The sequence below is a fragment of the Aythya fuligula genome, chromosome 1 (genome assembly GCF_009819795.1).
Source record: "Aythya fuligula isolate bAytFul2 chromosome 1, bAytFul2.pri, whole genome shotgun sequence".
In the NCBI taxonomy this organism is placed as follows: Eukaryota; Metazoa; Chordata; class Aves; order Anseriformes; family Anatidae; genus Aythya; species Aythya fuligula.
The window spans coordinates 10593551-10614681 of NC_045559.1; the positions used below are offsets into that span (position 1 = coordinate 10593551).

At 34.2% G+C, this 21131-nt stretch overlaps 1 protein-coding gene across 4 annotated transcripts in view; it reads left to right on the forward strand.

The window, feature by feature from the left end:
• The window catches only part of CACNA2D1 (calcium voltage-gated channel auxiliary subunit alpha2delta 1), a 427875-nt gene that overhangs the window by 291807 nt on the left and 114937 nt on the right, over positions 1-21131 (forward strand). For all 4 annotated transcript variants that reach the window (XM_032190143.1, XM_032190125.1, XM_032190134.1 and 1 more), the window contains exon 7: positions 14428-14559. In XM_032190143.1, coding sequence (XP_032046034.1) covers positions 14428-14559 — 132 coding nt within the window. The remainder of the gene's footprint in view (positions 1-14427; positions 14560-21131) is intronic.

Below are 21131 nucleotides of genomic sequence, written 5' to 3' on the forward strand. Positions count from 1 at the left end.
CTGTTCCTCTGCCTTGGGGGTTATGGTCTTCAGAGCAGATGATGGATAGCTTGTCTGCTTTTTCAGTTCAAAAAAAATGTATCTTTGTTTAGTCCTATAAAGTATTCCTATAGTAGTCCTAAAGTATTCCTAAAGTAGTCCTAGAAAATGTTGTCCTTGCCTAAATTGAGTTTATAGGAGACTGTTGTCCATAACTTTGTATTGTGCATGTTTTTTGGTTCTATCTTGTAGATAACTAAAGAAAAAAAAATAACACATTCTGGTTTCTGCTAGAATAGATGTGTCTTACTAAAAACAAAAGATGACTTCTTTAAGGCTTAGTATTTTTAGTATTTTACTTAAAACAAAACAAAAAACTGCTGATAGGAAATAAATACTTTTTAACATTGACATGAAAAAGGTTTTTTGTTGTTTTTGTTTTTGTTTTTGTTTTGTTTTCTCTTCAAGGGCATCAAAAATGTTCCAATTGTTGGATTGATGTTCTGAAAAAAAAAAAGATGAAGCAATTTGTTTACTTATGACTTGTCTGATATTAGTTTACAACTGCAAAATGCTAGCCAGATGTTGACTCTTAAGACAAGCAATACAGAAACCACATATATCATAAAGATACAGTTGTGCCAAATTGCCAGATTATGTCAAGAAATCATGCAACATACCTTCAAGACATTAAAGACTCCTGAAGTTTGTCATCTGAAAGTGATGTTAAGTAAATTGTTCCAGTTTGATAGCTGAGGAAGATGCTTAGTAAGATTTTGATATGCCAAAGATTTTCTTGAAAGTCATTACTAAAATCAAGGTTAAAAGCATGTACATCAAATTGATTTAACATCAAAACTTTATTTATGTATTTATTTATTTATTTATTTATTTATTTAGTACATATTAGAGTTTACATAATCTGGAGTCACAGCTCAGGTTTCCTACCAGTGGCTGATGTCTCATTTTCTGATCCATTGTTACAGGCCTAAAGCTTTTAGAGGAACTGACTAGAGCAAAACACAACTCCAGTATAGATTGTGCGTTGTCCTATCCTTAATACACCAAAATTTCTTAATTTTCTTTTGGGTCGCATGCTGTATTGGTGAAGCAAGTATTTATAAAATTGTGGCCAGATTTTCAGCTGGTATACACTGGAAAATTGTATCAGTGGCTTTAGTGAAGGTACACCCACTTGCAACAGCTGGGAATCTGGCCATTACTCTACAGAATGTTTGTACCAAGAAGACAATTCTTTTTAGATGAGAAACTGTATTCATAGAAACACAGAATGTTTGGGTTAGAAGGGACCCTAAAGATCAACTGGTTCCATCTGCCCTGCCATGGGCTGGGACACCTCTCACCAGTCCTGGCTGCTCCAAGCCCCATCCAGCCTGACCTTGAATACTTTCAGGGATGGGACATCCACAGCTTCTCTAGGCAATGTCTGCCAGTGCCATATTGTCCTCATTGTGAATAATTTCTTCCCTATATCAAGTCTAAATCTAACCTTATTTTGTTTAAAACCATTACCCCTTTACCTATCATTACAGTCCCTGATAAAGGGTCTTTCACCATCTTTCCTGTAGGCCCCCTTAAGTACTGCAAGGCTGCTCTAGTGTCTCCCCAGAGCCTTCTTATCCAACCTGGCCTTTTTATTATCTTATTGTTACATTGTTTATATGCATATATATGTATATATGTATATCTTTATCAGTCTCAGACACATTTCTGTTACGTGTCCTCTCCTTTCAGTTACAGTATAGCTATAGCTGGATCCAAACACATTCGCACATTCATCTGTAGATGAATGAGGAAAGGAAATAGCAAGGTGACCTTGTGCTCTAGATAGAGTGACATACTTGAGTATGTAGCAAGGTACTGCCTGTTGATTATGAAATGCTTTATCACTGAAAGGTTTTCTCATTCTCAGCAATCTAATTTATTTGATCCTTCATTATTGTTTCATAAGACTAGGGTTATACATGTATTGGAGCTGAATCTGTCTACATTAGTATCAGAAATGCACTTTTAAGAAAATGCTGAAACCATTCGGTCTTTGCTTTTCCTTTTTTTGAAGCAATTGCTAAAAGGGCTTGTTAGCCAAATCAGAACCTTATTTTGCTGGAGTACCTCCTAAACTGATGCAGATAGTCAGAGTTGAGACTGACTCAAGGGATGTAGCTGGTGCAAAGCTCCTGGCATTCAGGTTTGCTTCCTTTTATCAAATATGAAAATGAAAAATGAGTAGATTGCCTTGCCTATAAGGTTGGAGCTGAAATTTGTGGTATTTCACTTTGTGACATGACTCCTTGTTAAAGGCTAATATGTGTATTTTTCATCCTCCTTATTCTAGGACATGTAGTACTTCATATCTTCACTCCCTGTCTTTGGCTGAAGGTAGCTGTTTAAAAATACTGTATGACTTCAGAGGTCTCTATAATGTATTCTTAACCATTTTGGTTGCAGATATGTTTTTTCTCATAGCAGTTGTTCCATCTGTGTCTATATTTCCTTAAGATGTTGGTCTCTCCCTATGATTTGGAAAGATCTATATAGAAGCATTTAGAAACCACAGTCTCAGCATCTCTGATTTTAAAAGTTCTGTTTTGTAGTTTTTACTAATTCAGGAAGGATTATGGTCCTCAGATTCAAATATGTAAAGCTAAAATAGCTAAAAAATAGTGCAGTTTAAAACATTTAAAAATAAGGTAGGTATATATGCAGCAATAAGATTTATTTGTTAAACCCATTCCAGCTGTTTTTTTTTGTTTGTTTGTTTTTTCAACTTTACTGTCTCTTCCTGTGGTTTTATATAATCACAAACTAAGTAAACTAAAAACAAGAAGACCTTCATCAAGCACACAAATATAAAAATGTGTTTCTATTCAATCACCACAACACTCAAAGAACTGCCATTAAGGGTGAATAAAGCAGTGTGTACAGAAAACTCAGATGAATCCTGAGTACTCGTGGCATATGGAATTAGACAAAAAAGCTGCAAAGGAACTTAATTTTACTGCATTTCCAAAGATTCCTTTGAGTCCTTTATCATTTCTAAGGTATTTTGAATCTTATTAAATGATTTGTCAGGTTGTTTTCTCTCTCTTTTTTGCTTGCAAAATCTCTAGTAATGAGTACTGGCTCCTGATACAGTGATCTGCTTATTGCATTAGGCTGACAGTGTACTGTGGATGCAGAGAGCAGATGAACACTGGGTTACGGTGATCTGGAAGCAGGGGATTAAATCACTTCCCTGCGCTATGCAGGAGTTTTGTCATTAACTTCAGGGAGGCCAGGATTCACCCAGAGTAGAATTCAGCCTAACATCACGGAAGTTTGGGACTAACAGAATCACAGAATTTCTAGGTTGGAAGAGACCTCAAGATCATCGAGTCCAACCTCTGACCTAACGCTAGCAGTCCCCACTAAACCATATCCCTAAGCTCTACATCTAAACGTCTTTTGAAGACTTCCAGGGATGGTGACTCCACCACTTCCCTGGGCAGCCTGTTCCAATGCCTCACAACCCTTTCAGTGAAGAAGTTCTTCCTAACATCTAACCTAAAACTCCCCTGGCTCAACTTAAGCCCATTCCCCCTCGTCCTGTCACCAGGCACGTGGGAGAACAGACCAACCCCCACCTCGCTACAGCCTCCCTTGAGGTACCTATAGAGAGTGATAAGGTCGCCCCTGAGCCTCCTCAATGTGTGCAACAATGTGTGCTTTGCTCCTCATCAATATAATGATGTAGATTAAATAAAAATAGCTTTTTTTTTTTTTTTCTTGTAAAGGTGAGGTGCAGGCAAAATGTTTGTAGGAAGCAAGCACCTCTGTACAAGCAGCTAACTTATAACTTTGACCTTTCCAGTATGGTATAGACTTCTCTTTAAGAGGGAGGAGTTAATATACCCTCTATGTAACCTAGAAAACAACACAAAACCCAAGCTTAATTAACAGTCAAGATATAATACCTCTAATGATGTCATACTACAAAATTAAAATGTTTATTTTATTTTTTCATGTTCTGCATCCAAGAAGGCCATAAGGCAGTTGCCTATGGGACAGATGGTTCATCTGTTGAAGAGAGGGGGCATCTTTGGGTGGCCAAATTTTAGAAAGTATCCATCCTTGTCAAATTTCTGACATAGCAAATATCTCCAGAGTGAAAATTGTGGTGCAACCTTTTGCCATAAAAAACAACAGCAAAAAACAAACCTTGTTGATTTTTTTTTTAATGTTTAACCTGTAAAAGTTGTCAGTGAGATGGTTAGAATATTGAAAGGAGCAGGGGCTGTCACATCTGTACCAGCTCAGGTGATGAAACAGACTTTGACTCATCATCATTTTTCTCACGTTTCTCACTTGTGCACTGTATTCCCCTCACACTCAGTGTGTCTTGGATTTCTGTAGCCAGAGATACATTTAGATAGATGAAAACAGCCTGCTATTCATTAATTTTTCATTTATATGGGGATTAGATTAGAATCCATTAGCCAAATCCATATTATTTTAATATTTGTAAAAATTCCCTAAAATTCAGAAAATAGATCTGCTATATAGAAAAGTCCCATTTATAATAACATATAATATATATATAACATATAATATATTTTAATTGATATAATATATATTTTCAATGTACTATATAATTGTTAACCATATAAGTTTTATTATATATGTAGAGCATGCATATCTATGTACTATAGGTATAGGTGTATATTAAGGTGGTAAAATATATATTATATGTGGTTTGCAAACCCTTTAATTTTCATTTATTAAAAATAAATAAGAAAAACAGTTTATCTTCCAACTCTCGTGCTTTGGTAAATCTGTACAGAACTGAATTGCTTGTGGTTACTGAAGTTCAGCTTTTAAAATAACCTTTTCTTTATTTGTAACAAAGCCTAGGAAGAGAGCAGGAAATGGCTTTTCAGTTGTTAAATACTTAATCTAGTTCTTAATACTTAATAATAAATATACTTAATGCTTAATAATACTTAACTAGTAGTCCTTAATACTTAATCTAAATTCTTAATCTAGTCCAGGTTGTTCTTTACATAAACTGATTTAAATGTGTATTAAATGATCTTGTCTCCTTGTCCGTGTCTTCTATTGGCCCTTCTCAGACTTTCTGCTCTAAAAGAGGCCTCCTAATTTCCTGCTTTATTAGCTAGCTTATACCCATTTTTTCTGTGTCAGTGCCATCCTTACACTTACATATTCTTTTCAGGGTTGGGCTGTTTTCTGACTGTGCCTCATTTTTCTGGATTAAATTACTCAAACTCTGTTTCCTTTCAGAAGACAGATTTTCTGTTCTTCACCAGTTATCTTAGTAGCCATTTGCAGCATTTTATCCACTTATATTCATCCCTTTGGCATAACGAACAGAAGAAACATACAAGTTTAACAGATCATGTGTCAAGCAATCTTTATACTGTATATACTGTAATACTGTATATACACCATATATATTACTGTACATATTACTATATATATTAGTAATAGTATAGTAGCAATAGTGATAGTAGTAATATGTTAGTAATATTAGTAATATATACGTATATTAATATACATATATATATGTGTATATTGTATATATGTATATATTACTGTATGTATATACTGTATATACTGTAATACTGTATTATCCTCTCTCTTTTTGTTGGAGCTACTTTCCAATTTACCATGACTGAGGACAGGACAGGAGGAATTGCTGTTGATGGGTAGTATCTATGTAAGAAAAAATGTGAGAACATTGTAATAGGCAACTGCATAAACCAAATGAATCATCCCTGGAAGTCTTAAAAAGACGTTTAGATGTAGAGCTTAGGGATATGGTTTAGTGGGGACTGTTAGTGTTAGGTCAGAGGTTGGACTCAATGATCTTGAGGTCTCTTCCAACCTAGAAATTCTGTGATTCTGTGATTCTGTGAAATACACAATAACATCAATTTCTGAATTAATAGTTTTCAGACTACAAATAGTATAAAATTTAATAGGAATGAGGAAAATAGTTAATATATATATATATAGTTAATAGGAATGAGGAAAATAGTTAATATGTTGCATAAAGCAAGAGAGTTTTTGTATGAGTTGGCTTTTTAAAATTTATTTTTTTCCTTCTCATTTTCCCCAGCTACTGCTTAGGACTTACTGATCTTATAAAATACTCTAGTGACTTAAAGGTAATGGTACTGAAGGGGTGTTAGGTACCTTGTCAGACCAAAGACAGAACTAAATTATTCCAGAAGAACATTTTCTAGACAGTCTTTTGATTTTTTGTTTTTGTTAACACCTAATTAACAATTTTGTAGAGAGAAGCCTGCATTAAAGATCAAGCATACTTCTATAGCTAGTTTAATTTCGGTGTCAATATGGTATCCTTTGAAATGCTAACCAAAAGTTAGAGAAAAGTGAAGAAAGATTGGAGTTAATACCTATACTATAGCTATCTTTGCTTTCTAAGTGGATGCTCTGTTGATATTTAATCCATGATATTTCCATAAAAATAAAACATCCTAATTTTAAAATGTCACCTGATTTTTAAAATAAGGAGTATAAGGATTTTTAAAATGAGGAGTAGGTCCAGTTAGAGGACCTACTTTGAAGTCACTTGAAAAAAATAATAATAAATAGTAAATAATTCAAAGCTTGCTGTAATTACTGCAGTAAGTTTATTCATTTTTTAACATTACTTAGTCTCGTACATTGTACTTAGCTCTAAAAAATATGAAAGCCCTCCAGCTCACCTTTAGTCAGTGATACCTTTCATATCATTTTTCTTCTTACCTTTTTCTCAGAAAAAAATAAAAATAAATATAAAAATAAAAATACTGTATGGCTGTTAACATTGGGTATGTCTCCATGCTCAAACACATGCTGGAATTTGTTGATCTTAGAGGATGCAATGTAAAAACTGATTTTCATCCTTCCCAATTTGTTGGGAAATAATTGCTGTTATCAGCAATATGTTGCTGTTTACTAATGAGGGTGTCTTTTCTGTTTTATAGTGACATAAAGAAATTGTTTAAAAACTATGAGTTGGTACTAAAGTTTTTATGACTTTATGTTGCATTAACTCTTTTTTTGTTGAGCTATAATGGAAGTTTAATTTTCATGACATTTTTATTCTCATTTCCTTCTCCTGGGCATTTGTTTTAATGAGTGTTCAGTGTGCTGTTCTAGCTATCAGCATGTGGTGGCTAAGCCAGTCAGTGCACATCATATGGCATTGCCAATTAATTTACTTGATTTGACACAGACACAACAGTATGCTAGACTTCAGTGACTTCTTCAAAGAATTATTTATAGAAGTGTCTGGGACATAATGTCAGATATCTAATGGGTAGTAGAGAAGTTGTTCATTTGAAGAAAAAGTACATGACATTTTATAATTTATGTTTTTAATTAAAAGTGTAAAATACCTACTCTAAAAATCTTCTTTCAGCAGTATTAGATGTCAAAACTATTTGATTTTGTTGCTGTTTTCCATGTTAAAAATTGCATTTTAATACTTTATTTCTTGAGCACCATAGAATGTATACTCTGAAAAAAAATAAATCTGATTATCCAGTAATTTAAATTTCAAGTATGATAGGAAATACAAATGTTACTTTGAAGACAAGAATTTTTAATTGATCTGTATATAAAATATCAAACAAGGCAACACCTAAAATAATGACCTAACGACCTATCCAACTGGAAATGCCACTGTGTAACAGCTATTGCGTGTTCAATTTTTAGACTGTCCCCCCTCCCTCCCATTTAAATTTTCCTCCCGTGCTTTAAAGGAAAAGAAAAAATGACCCTTCACTTAGTTAAATGCTTGTTTTAATTATTAAAAACAAACAAACAAACAAAAAACAACAGCATAACAAATACACCATTTTATTCAGTTTGTAATTTTTTCCCATTTGTAATTCTTTACCTTTCAAAATATGTAATTAACTCCTAATATAGTTAGCCAACACACAATATAACACTTTCAAATCATCTGGTAGATGTTTTCAAGACTAAATACAAGTTATTACAAATCTTATTTAAAGTGTACAGTTTCTAAACACATATTTCTATGATCCGTGTATATATCTAGTAGTATTGTCTACCAGTGTGAGTGGATGGCAGTGCATCCTTTGGAGCTATGATTTATTTGCTTAACCTCCTTGGAGAGTTGGGATAAAATACTCCACAGTTCTCATATACTTCTCATATGAGAACTCACAGTTCTCATATTTATATATATATATATATATATGCAAATACATAAATATAAATTATTATTTATATTCTCTTTTAACAGGTTTCTAAACCTATGAAGTTTTTTGTTTGTTTGCTGTTGTTTTTGTTTGTTCTAATTATTGTTATTGCTATTTTTTTTGGATGACTGTTACAAGTTAAACACTTTCCCATGGTATTCTGTTGAAAGCTTAAGTGTGTACGTTCAGATTTCTGATTCCACTGAGAGGACCAGTTACCTAGGAGACAGTATTCAATTTGGAGCCACTATAATCTTTCCTTTCCTCTGGCCTTTTGTTCACGCTGAACTGTACATAAAAGAAATGGCATGCACCTAGATTTGAAGGGTTGAGGCTTATTTTGCTACCAGAATAGTTTTTCAAGTTGCTATATTTGAGAATTATGTAGGAAATGTTTATTTGAGACAGTGTAAACATCTAATAAAAATACCTTCAATGTAAAAAGTAATAATAAAAACCCCTTCTTTGTCCAACATATAATGAAATAGGAGTGAAAATTTTCAACAATAGCTGAGTGTGTAACATTCTATTTAATTTAACATATGCTGGAAGGAATTTAATTTTGAAAAAAATTAGTGATGTGCTGTCACCACTATTTTCATCAAAAATCCATAACACAGCATCATATGAGCCTCTATGAAGAAAATCAACTTTATCTCAGCCAAAACCATGAAAAAAACAGGTCATAAAAAGGCAACTTATATTTTTTGTAGAATTTCTGTAATATCCAATTAGTATGGCCACAGACAGAAACTTCTGTGTCCATTCAAGTATATTAAAAATAAGCATTTGCATGTATATTCTTCCTCTGTGCCTACTTTTAAACACCATAATGTTGGGCTGCAAATATATATTTCATTCATAAAAATAATTAGTCAGTGTTATCTTCAAAGAGATCAGTGAGTCAACTTCATTAAACAGGATATGGAGCTGTAATACTTGCCATACGCTGGAAGACAATTAATGGTCTGCAGAGGCAGTCCCTTCTGTTCTCCCCAGTGTACATGTAGCTGCCTCATCAAGGAACAGTAGCTGACACATTTTCTGATATAGTAAATAGCTTTCCAGCTTTTCAAATAAAGTTACACTCTGCCTTGTATGGAGTCCGGGGCCTATACATTTAATAAATCATCAGAAGTGCATTCCAGTTCTTTTTTATTGATTGCGTTTGCAGAGGAAAATTGAATCCATTCCTTGTCAAGGCCCCTAAACCTCATGTCATAAAGAAGAGGGAGAAAGGAAAAGATGGATGGAATTCATTGGAATTAGCCAGGAAGAATGATGCTTCCTATTGTGTGATGATGAATTTTATTTTTTCATCCTGCCTATATCAAATGAAAGGTAGCAGCTGAAGTACTTTGAAGAAGTAATCTTCAAAGACTTTTCTTAGCAGAATTGGAAATAAGCTTATTGGAGAGTTGTCTCAAAGTAGATTTTCTGTCAATTATCAGTCAAAAGCTCTTTCCTTTACAGAATGTTAACTCAAAAGGAAACATAAGTGTTTTTAGGATATGCATCATCTCAATAGGTGTGGCTATAAAACCTCTAAACATTTTGTTTTAGTTAAATATGCTTTTTAATAACAGAAAAAGAAGTGGAATTCTCACTTATATTCATGAGGCCAGTATAAACCCATGTCTTTCCAAATTAAGGTATTCTGACAAGTGGTGTGGTCTCTACTGTGAGCTATTGAAACTAGCACTGCCTTGATTTTTATGTGCAAATTGAGAATCATGATATTTTAGTGGAAGCCATCTGAAGAATAGTTTCGTTACTGTTTATGAGGTTTTTGCTTTATTTTCTTTGATTGACAAGTTTCAAATCCATTGCTGTAGGCTTAAGAAAGAATTTAGATATTGTTTTGAAATTGCCTATTACCAGAGATATTGCATTAAAAAAAAGAAGCAAGGTAACTGATTTACATCTTACCTTTTGAAATCCAGGGTGTGTTCTTTAGCAGAAGCAAACACGTAAAGTATGTTTTGGAAAAGCAAGTAGAAAAATAAACGATTAAAGCTGAAATTCCCAGCACCCTTTTCCTGTTCACTGTTCACTAGGTTAGTTAATGCAAATATGTGGTTATTCTACATACAAATAAGCTAATGAAGAAAACAAAAACAATCAAAAACAAAACAAAACAAAACAAAACAAAAACCCTGAATAAAGTGAGCAAGTTTGAGTTACAAATAGAAAATGCTCCAGGAATGTTTTTTTTTTTCAATTATCATACAATTATCCATTTGCATAACAGTCCCACCAAATAAACTCTGTGTTTCTTTCATACTATTAGTAGTCTTCTCCCATATTTATTTCATTTTACTTCTGTTTGGATGTTCTGCTCTTGTTGTTCACATTCAATCCACATTAGTATTTTATTTTCAATTTAATGAGTTTTTTTCTTTTCTTTTCCTTTTTTTTTTTTTTTTTTTTTTTTTTCTACAGCTGCAGGTTGTTGGATTTTTTTTCAAATGTGTTTTTCTCTGGGAGAAAATTGTCTAGAAGGAGGAGGGGGGGAGAGGGGAGGGTAAAGTTGGAAGTAAATAAGATTATTAAAATCTTGACTCTGATTGTGAGGCATCACTTCTCCACCAGTATTATAAATAAGATCCAGAGAGCCATACTTCTTACTTCATCTCCACAAATTTAATAAAGCGATGAAATTATTTGTTCCAATATATCTATTCGGTACTTTAGTACTTGGGTATTTTACTGTTTGTACAGTGTCTTAGTTTCTCCAGTTTTGTATATACATGTATTTTAGAAATATATTTGTATATGTATGAGTATATATATATGTGCGTGTTTGATGTACTTACATGTTCATAAATATAAAACTTTGCAACATATGTTTGTATGATGCTAGACACTCTTTGCAATTATATTTGTAAATATATGTTAATATGGCTAATATATCTTCATATTGAATGTAGTTCATTTGTTTGTAAGGTTGCTGTCTGAAGGAAATCTTTTCTTTAGAAATATTGTATTCAGTTTTGTACATGAGCAGGCATAGCCACTGACTGAGGAGAGCAATTATGAGAGTGAATAATTTAATATTATTTCTAATCAGATGTTTTACTGAATATGGGTATCAGTGGCCTGATCAGGGTGGTAAAGTAGCCAGATTTGAGGGTAAAGGCTGCAGCAATTTTAAATTAGAATCATAGAAGAGAATTATTGAATTGTTTAGTCTGGAAAAGACCTTCAAGATCATCCGGTCCAACCATCCCTCTACCACTAACGTCATCCGCTAAACCATGTCCCTAAGCACCATGTCCAACCCTTCCTTGAACAAACACCCTCAGGGACGGTGACTCCACCACCTCCCTGGGCAACCTGTTCCTTGCCTGACTGCTCTTTCCGAGAATAAATGTTTCCTAATTTCTAACCTAAAGCTCTCCTGGTGCAACTTGAGGCCATTTCCTCTGATCCTATCTGTGTTATCTGTGAGAAGAGGCCGACCCCCAGCTCCTCACAACTTCCTCTCAGGTAGTTGTAGAGTGCAGTAAGGTCTCCCCTGAGCCTCCTTTTCTCCAGACTAAACAGCCCCAGTTCCCACAGCTGTGCCTCACAGGACTTGTGTTCCACACCCTTCACCAGGTTCATAGCCCTTCTCTGGACGTGTTCCAGGACCTCGATGTCTTTCTTGTAGTGAGGGGCCCAAAGCCGAACACAGAACTTGAGGTGCATCCTCACCAGAGCTGAGTACGAGGGGAAGATCACCTCCCTAGTCCTGCTGGCTACACTGTTCCTGATACAAACCAGAATGCCATTGGCCTTCTTGGCCACCTGGGCACACTTCTGGCTCGTGTTCAGGTGAGCATCAGTCAGCACCCCCAGATCCTTTTCCTCTGCACGGTTTTTGAGCCACTCTGCCCCAAGCCTGTAGCATTACATGGGGTTGTTGTCACCAAAGTTCAGGACACGGAACTTGGCCATGTTGAACCTCATCCATCAACCCATCAACCCATCCAGTCCAGGTTGGGCCTTCCTACAGGGCCTTCCTACTCTCTGGCAGATCGACACTTCTCCACCAAATTTGGTGTCATATGCAAACTTAATGAGGGTGTACACATTGGTTAATGTTGTTATCGGTCTGAGGAATCTGTGGAGGACACTGAAATCTAAGTGCTTTGTCAGATAGTAAAGAGGTAAGAGTTACCATCTCTGATGTGCCTAAAGTAAGCGCCCTATGCTCCAATGCTCTGAATGCCGCTCGGAACCATTGGTATAGGCTTCCACTGGGCCAAGTACTCTGTATATCAAATGAGAAAATGGTAACATGAAGAACAGAAAAATCAAGTGTGAGAGGAAATTATTTGCTGAGTAAATAAATGGTTCTAATGACTTAATGGAGCTGCTTCTGGAAGTAAGATCTGAAACAAAGTCAAGCTTAGAAGGAGTTTAGAAAGGGTGCCTATAATGGTTAATTAGGCAGTAGATCAAACTGGTTCTAAAAGAGATGATGGAACAGTAAACATTTTAAAATGACAATGAACTTCTCATGGTACTGCAGGGTTTTATTCCCCTTTCTCAAATAAGCATATATTTTTATAATTACCTACTTTACAAAGAGCCAGGTACATACTATAAAGTTTATTTACAGGGAATGTCAAGGGTTGGACATTTAATTTGATATTTCTATAAGAAGCTGTACTTTCAAATAGTAATACTTTAAAAATCCTCTCAAAAACACATAAACCTTTCTGCAAAACACATGGTGTAGCAATTTCCTCCTTAACCTTTAAAAACAAGCCTATAAAATTTAATGTTACAATCTCTGTAGTACCTGTAACAACCTAATTTTTAAACTGTTTCAAACTGTCAACTGATAACTTTTAACCTGTCCTTACCCTACATATAGAATTTTGTACTGTGACGCCACTCATCTGTGAATGTGAACTATTTTTTCTTTCAATTTGACTTGCCCATTTGCAAGAGAACACAGTTTCTTTCTTGTGTGCAATACTGTAGTGTAAGCAAGATCTAAATTACAGTCTTGCCTTTCTTAGGATTTATATCTACATCTTCAGTTATTTTCAAATGTTTTTGTTTGTTTGGTTGGTTGGTTGCTGGTTTTGTTTTTTTTTTGTTTGTTTGTTTGCTTTATTTTCCCATCCAGTTCTCTTTACATTCTTGGCTTGCTAATCTAGGTGTTACTTAGATGCCATTAGGCATCACAGAGGAAGGAATTAGAGCCCCAACCAAAAAAACCACCATATTCTTTCTAAAAATAATGAATGTCAGCTATTGCCTAACATGAATAAGATAATGAGATATTTAGAGCTGATTAAATGATGGTGAAAAAGATTATCTATATCATCTAATACCATTTGAGAGTGTCTCCCAACATTTATCACAAAGGTGTAGAACACTAATATACATACATTTCGTATATTAGAAACAGAAACGGAAATAGAAATAAAAATAGAAAAAGAAATATATATATTTTTTTCATTAAAACAAACATCAGTACAGGACAACATTGTGAATATAAATTTCTGAGTAACCGCTTAGTGTTTAGCTGATCATGCTTTAAAATGTGAATTTCCTTGTATTTTAAATTCATCGTGGAACTGACCCACCTTATAAATATTAATGTTCACACTGCTGATCATTCTGTAAATGATCACATCTATAAACATGAAGATCTTGTTAGCATGCAGTAATGAGTGCATGTGGGTCCTACCTTAATATTTTAATTCAAATACTCATTGTTGTCTTTTTCCTGTAGAATTATTAATTGATCCCCATAAGGCATCAATTTGGAAAGGGAGATCTTTGTTAGCTTTTCTAAAATACTCACCTACTTTTGTTGACATCATTCTAGTATTTCATATTGTACTGTGCTGCGATTAATAGAAACATCAATTTTATGGGCCTGCTTTTACATTTCTAGAACAGGGAATGTTATCTAGAGTAACATCTCAAAAAACAAGTATTTTTAGAAGATACTGATTGTATTAATAAATCAACAGTCATTGTATTAATAATGCAATGGAAAGAAGAGAATGTGAGGAACTTAAAGAAAATTCCCAAGGAAGAGCAATGTATTTCTTTACATTTAAATTGTCGATTAGTTAAATGAAATATTGTTACTTTCCATAATGATTTAGTATGCTTTTTGCAGTCACTGCAACTTGAGTTAAGATGTAACTTTGTAACTCCAAATACATTTTGTTTTTGACAGCAACAATTGTGTTAAATGAACTCAACTGGACTGCTGCGTTGGATGATGTGTTCAAGCGGAACAGAGAAGAAGACCCCACTTTACTATGGCAGGTCTTTGGTAGTGCAACTGGCCTTGCTAGGTATTACCCAGGTAACTGAACTCTCGTAAGGAACTGCACTATCTCTCATACTGCCTTAAAAAATATTTGAATTATTTAGAAGAGATAAAAGGTACCTAAAGATGACTTTATTACATAGGTGGGTTTTCTGCGTATCAGAAATAACTCAATGACTGTGAACTTATTCTGGCATAAAGCTATTATGAGGGGGAGGAAACTGGTGGATGAAATACGTAAGTAATTGTATTTTCACAGGAAGAGAAACAGAAGATGGTGTCCTTTGAAAAACAGAACAGTTCAATAATATTTTTTTATATCACTTTCTGTGTGGTGTGTAAAGAATTGTGTGTAAACATTTGCCAATGAGATTTGTACCTGTCTTGTTTTTAAAAGTGATTGACAAGACAGATAATCTTATGGTTAAAGTCAGTGAAAATGCAACTGCACCATACTTATGTCCTGCAGAGTCCATGATCTCTGACAGTTACGTTTTTCCTTTTTGGAGCTAAGGCCAATGAATACAACTTGGTTATTTCAACCAGCATCTGTTTCACCTGTCAAAGAATCCTATTAGTGGATCACAGAAATTAATATAAATAGGTGTATATTTTATCAAATTTAGGTAAGCTGTAGCCTTAAATTGATATTTGATGTTCACTAGATAATGGAAAACCTTGTTTTATGGCAAGGCTTACTGTGCTACTACTGTTCTTTTTAGATGCTGTTGCCAATGACAGAATACTGTGTCCACTACACACAAGATAATTGTGTATAGTGTCTTATTTCTTTTGCCTACTACTGGTTAAGGAAGAACTTTGAGATCCTTTCTCTTCTGTTAAACAGGATTGTTGCTGCTTCTGAGAGTGAAGCTTTTACTGTATCATTAACACAACTGCTAGCATTGGCAGAGAAACTGCCTTAGGCTATTTTGCAGGAAGGAATATATCACAGCACTTGAATCCTGTTTGTTTTGTCATGGTAAATACTGATGAAATAAATACAGTGAGACATTGAAGAACAGATAATATTGAAAATGCTAATTTCATATTTCTTTATTTCCAAGGGTTCTGTTTCAATGCTTTTCAGATCTATTAGTAGTGAGTTTGGGATCATCATTTATCACCACTTATCATATAATGGTGTTTTCCAAGTGCTGAAAAAGAAATGTTTCTTAAATACATCTCTGTGGCAACCTCTGGGAAATTCATTTTCAAGTGCAAAATCGTATTATGTATAGAAAAATATATTCTTATGTCTAGCTAACCTGTCCACTTCAGATTCTTCACAGCACAGGAGACTCAGAATCTTTATATAATATTTCTTAGAGTTCCTCTATAAGATGGGACAAACTTGCTTTCCTTATTTTGCAGGTGGATGTGGTATTTGTATATACTCCATTAAACACATATTTATGTTAAGTATAAAACTCAGAAACTCGCACGTCCTGCTTAATCCTTAGCCACATGCCTATGTATTTATTAGCTGTCTAGTCCTGTCAGAAGATAAATTCATAAATCCCTGGTAATTCCCTTATCCCTAAATTTTACACACACACAGAGTAATCTGGAGCAATCTGTCAGGCCGTAAATTGTACATTTGTTGTTCTGTGCATCTTCTTCCCATTTTCTTCCAAGTATAGCTCAAATTGGTAAGCTCTTTGCTTTTTATATTTTTAATTAGGTGCAAATGTGCCCATCTCTCTCTTTTTGTGAACTCTGTCTCAGTTTGCAGAGACCTATCTAGCACACATAAAGGTTGTGAGAAGTGGAATCATGTTTCATATATTGGAAGGGATGCCTTTCAGATTATATTTTTGAAAATTATATTACAAATTGTCAAGCATTGCTTTGTTATGTTGGCCATAGGTAAGCCTTCTGCAAAGAGATGAGTTTCTCCATAGCAATGATATTTGTGAAAGAATTTGGAATTATCAAAAAACAAAATTAAAATGCATAGCTAAATCTGCTTATTATTAGCTGAGGTATATCTGTGCAGTCCTGTTTCTCCTAAAAACAATCTTCAGTACCTCTAAGCTGTAGAGTAATTCCTCAATCACAGGTTTCTTGAACTAATGTTTTTATTGTTTTTATCTGATAGTATCCCATTTCCTTGAGTAATGGGCTAGATGGCACATCACTTCTGCCCTCAATAGGCTCTGAGGCAGTCCTTGTCAACATTGTAAGCAGCAGTATTAAAGGATCATATTCGTGGTTGGATAGTGTGTGAAATACTTTATAAATGCAATTAAAAATATTTTTTGTTGCATGTATCCTGTTGTTTCCTACCTGTATTCCATTGTTGGTACTATTATAAACTCCTCTAGCATCCCACACATGATCTTGTATAATTTTCATCTGTGCTTTGTCTGACTCCTCAGAATATTTTTCTCTATCAAGGTGTCACATCATTTTCTTTCTGTCTGTGACCTGGGTTGAGACAACATTTAGACCAATTCCTTTTTTCAGATCTTCTTTTTTATAACAAATGGTATTAGGTTTAGATACAACAGTAATTAGATACAGTAAAATAGGAATCTCCATTTTATGTAAAATAGCTAACAGAATCAGAATGAGGAAGTAATGGTACCAAAGTATTCATCTCCTCTTATATTGTGATGTAAACAGTCCAAAGATTAGAATAGAAGAACTAGAACAAAGCTAAGTGTTACAAAGATTGCATACACACAAATATATTTTGACATATGCAGTGATAGCAGAACCAGTGCTGGGTGTAAAACTAAACTAACTGTACAGCAACTTCCTGTCTTTACCTCAGAAATATTAGAGACTACATAGAGGTAGACTTCTGTCTGTATAGATTAATAGATTATTTGCTTCATTCTGTTCATTAACTTTTTCCTTAGAATATACTCAGTTCATCTTTCATTCTTGAACACCAAGACAGAAATTGCAGAGAAGAGCCATAGATTCAGGATACCTCCGTGGGCCTCAAACTTAATTTTTCACCTCTATCAATCAGGCCTTTAGTCAGCTTAATGGAGTTTCCTTATACTAAGCTTCTCCTTCTTGAAATTATTTGGCAAACTGTGTATTGCCTTAAAATTTTTTAAAGAATAGTGAGGGTACTTAGTATTATCATTTTCATTAGTTTCAGTGGCAATGTATTTGTGAAGAGAAATGCAGTAATCTGATAGCATTTTAATGTGATCATTGAAATTACTAATTCATTTCAATCCAAATGGAACTTGCAAAGACATAAAATTGGAGGCATCACAACACAGTATTTCCAAATCCAAAGCTTCAATTTCTAGAATGCTTTAAAAAAACAGATGAAATAAAGTAGTGCCAGATGATAAGATATTGAATGCACCTGCATAGAATAGGTGAAAGAGATTAATATTTTGGAAGGATAAATCTCATTCAACAGATGGATCTTCTAATACAGAATGCATTAGAACTTTTTAAAGAGTAAAACTAAGTGAGAGTATTCACAGAATCACAGAAAAGTTGAGGCTGTGAGGTTGCAAGGGGCCTCTGGAGGTCATATATTCCAAGCCTACTGCTCAAGTAAGACATAATATACGCCTTTTTTTTTTTTTTTTTTTTTTTTAATAATTGATTTTTCTTCAGTGGCAGTAGCTCATGAAAAAAAATTAACTTTTTTTGTCTTGAAACCATTCCCTGTGGGTTTGCACATGTAGAACTTCATTGACTTCATGTAGACAGGAAGGTCCTTTAATACAGATCAGACTGCAGATTTAATTTATAATTAAGCACAGAGCTGTGGACAAGTCTGTTACACAAAAATAAATTAATTTAATTAAAGTAGTTTAATATGGTTTGACAGATATTAAGTTCCCTAAATTTTCTCAGGCATCTATCCAGCTAATTTTGTTGCTAAGTTTTAGAAAGCAGCTTTCCAAAAGAACAATTTACTATCAATTTTTTTGGCAAGCTTCTTGGAGACGTAGGTGCAAACCAATCACTTCCTCTTTTAGTCTTGAAATCCTTCTTAATTATAGAGCTAATGGGGATTATAATTGTTAATCAATGTTTCATTAAAATACTGCAATGGGAAGCATATTATTTTCACTGCAGTAATTACAAATTAAGCAAATTTTTTAAAGAAACACTGCTATTAATCACTACCTCATCTCTCTGTTTATTTAGTTTTGTAAGATGAAGATCCTGAATACAGGATGTATTTTGTTTTGGACTGTGGACTGCAGACATTTATTGGCAGCTAAATATGACATAAGAGACTTTATAGTTATAGCAATAAATACACTTAAGAAAGTTTGACTTCAAGATGTAACCAGAATAAAAACACACTCAATTTTGATGAATGTTTAGTAATGAAAAACTGTTGGGTCAGCAATGCCAACTCAGCTCTCTCAGGGAGGTATAGTAAGTAGTATTTGCCACAGTGTAATACTAGAGAGGTTATTAATGAAATGAGTAGTCTCAGATTCCAGCTAGTGTGTTTTATTTAGCAATAACACTTCCATGACAATCTGTAAATTGATTCAGTATCCTTTAATAAGAATCGTGGGATCTACATTCATTGTGGCAGTATTTGGTCTGCAGTGCAGTGAAAATGGCCATGCGCTATAGCTGGTCAAGATCAGATCAAAGCAGTTGAGACAACTGGTAGCAAAAATAAAACTGAAAAAGAGGTTCTGTTCTGTTACCAAATGTTCCAGATCTTCCCCCTTCCGTCTTGAAATTTAACATGGGGGGCTATGGGAACTTAAATTTAAAACTTGCTCCCAAAACAGTACATATGGCAACATCCACTATCCTCAAATGCTGCATAGCTCTGTGACTTCTTTTTTTGTTGTTGTTGTTCATTTGTTTTTCAAAGAGGAAAAAGCAGCCTCCAGCCTGCATCTCTGTGGGCTTTCGCTTATCACAGATCCCAGACATATATTTTTCATCTTCATTTGACTTACCCATGTTATAGAAGGAAGGAGGGAGAGATAAGGAAATGGACAGAAGAGGGTTTTGTTTTTACTTTGCCGAGGTTCATATAATTACAGGAAAGCCAGTAGTAAAAAATGCTACAGCGTCAACTTCTTAAGTGAATGTTTGAAGCTTCATACTCGTGAAGAAAAATAGTATTTCCTAAGGAGACCAACTCTTTTCCATGCTTCCTGGTGAACTAGACATGCAGCAGCATTTTGAGATGTTGGTAGTCCTGTCGTTTTTGGAGATAGCATTCTATTTCCCTGAAAAGTATTGAATTCAAGTTGGGAAGCTAAAAAAAAATCATGCTCCACAGCATGATTGAAGGAACAGCTCATGCTGACAGTCTCTTTGGATGGACGGCACCATGTTTTCTTTCATCTATAGTACATAGTTCTTCTAGCCTGTTCTGGGGGGCTTTATATTCTGAAACCCCTCTAGATTTTCCTGTGCTATACTGCATACTAATTTTCATCCTCCAAACACCCTCTGATGGGCAACAACACAACCTTCAACTTGCTTCAGATATTTTAAACTTCTTCCTCCTCAAAATAATTGTAAGGTGAAAAAGCAAATAGTTCTCACCTCTATTTTATTTATCACTATATACTAAATCCTTCATTCTCTATTAACCGCATGCCAAAACATCTTTATTTTTAAGTTGTTTTCGCTTGTTTTTCTCAAGTTGAGAGTCCATTACAGCTTATTTAAATGCTATACTAGTTCAGTAAAATCTAGCTTTTCTATAACATTTCTTTTCATCTTTCTCTGGTCTCAAAGCATGATCTAAAAGTAATGAAAACATCATTGTCCTCATTTTGCATATAAAAGAAATAGGGATAGAGAGATAACATGGCTTTCTCAGTGATTCTCTGAAGGTTAAGAAATCAAACCAGATATAGAAGCCAAGTTCTTTTTAGGCTCAGTGTACTACTGTTTTCATCAACTCATATTTAAACTCATAGCATTGTCTAAACATTGGCAGGTGTGTTAGTCATGTCACAATCTTTATATCATTGCTGGAGAGTACAGTGATCAGAACAGTACAGTTCTCTCCCTTTTTATCACAGATTAGCCTTGGTTTTAGTCTTACTTTGTTTATCTATCTAATTAGTATGATATGTTAAGAACCTTAATTAGGTAAAGTCTGTTTACATTGCTCATGCCAGTGTTTTACTATGATATTTTGATTTTCCTATCTAATTAGGGCTTACTAAATATTGAATGAAGAAATTTTACAGAAAAAGAAAGAGAATGGTGCAGTTGATTTTCCAGAAAAAAAAAGTATTTTTGCTCCTAAAGTCTTAAATTCTTGGATTAAATATATGGATAGAGGATAGCTAGCATTGTCTTTTCCTCTTAATAAAAAATAAAACTAAAAAAATCTCCAGATGTTAACAAAGCAGGTCTCACTCTGCTGCTGAAGCTTTCCCTTCTCAGACAAATTAATAATGGAACAGGTTTGAAAATCAATTTCTAATAAAATAAAGTGGTATCTCTCCAAATAAAGGACTTGCTGTGCACAGCTGCTCTTGTGTTAACCATTAATGGCAAGCAATAGTGTTGCAGCTATGATATTGAACTCTCAAAGAAAGTCATTACTGAAGCAGATACTAAGAGACTAGAAAGCCTAAAAAATCCATACAAAATGAATCAAAAAGCCTTGAAAAACTAAGAAC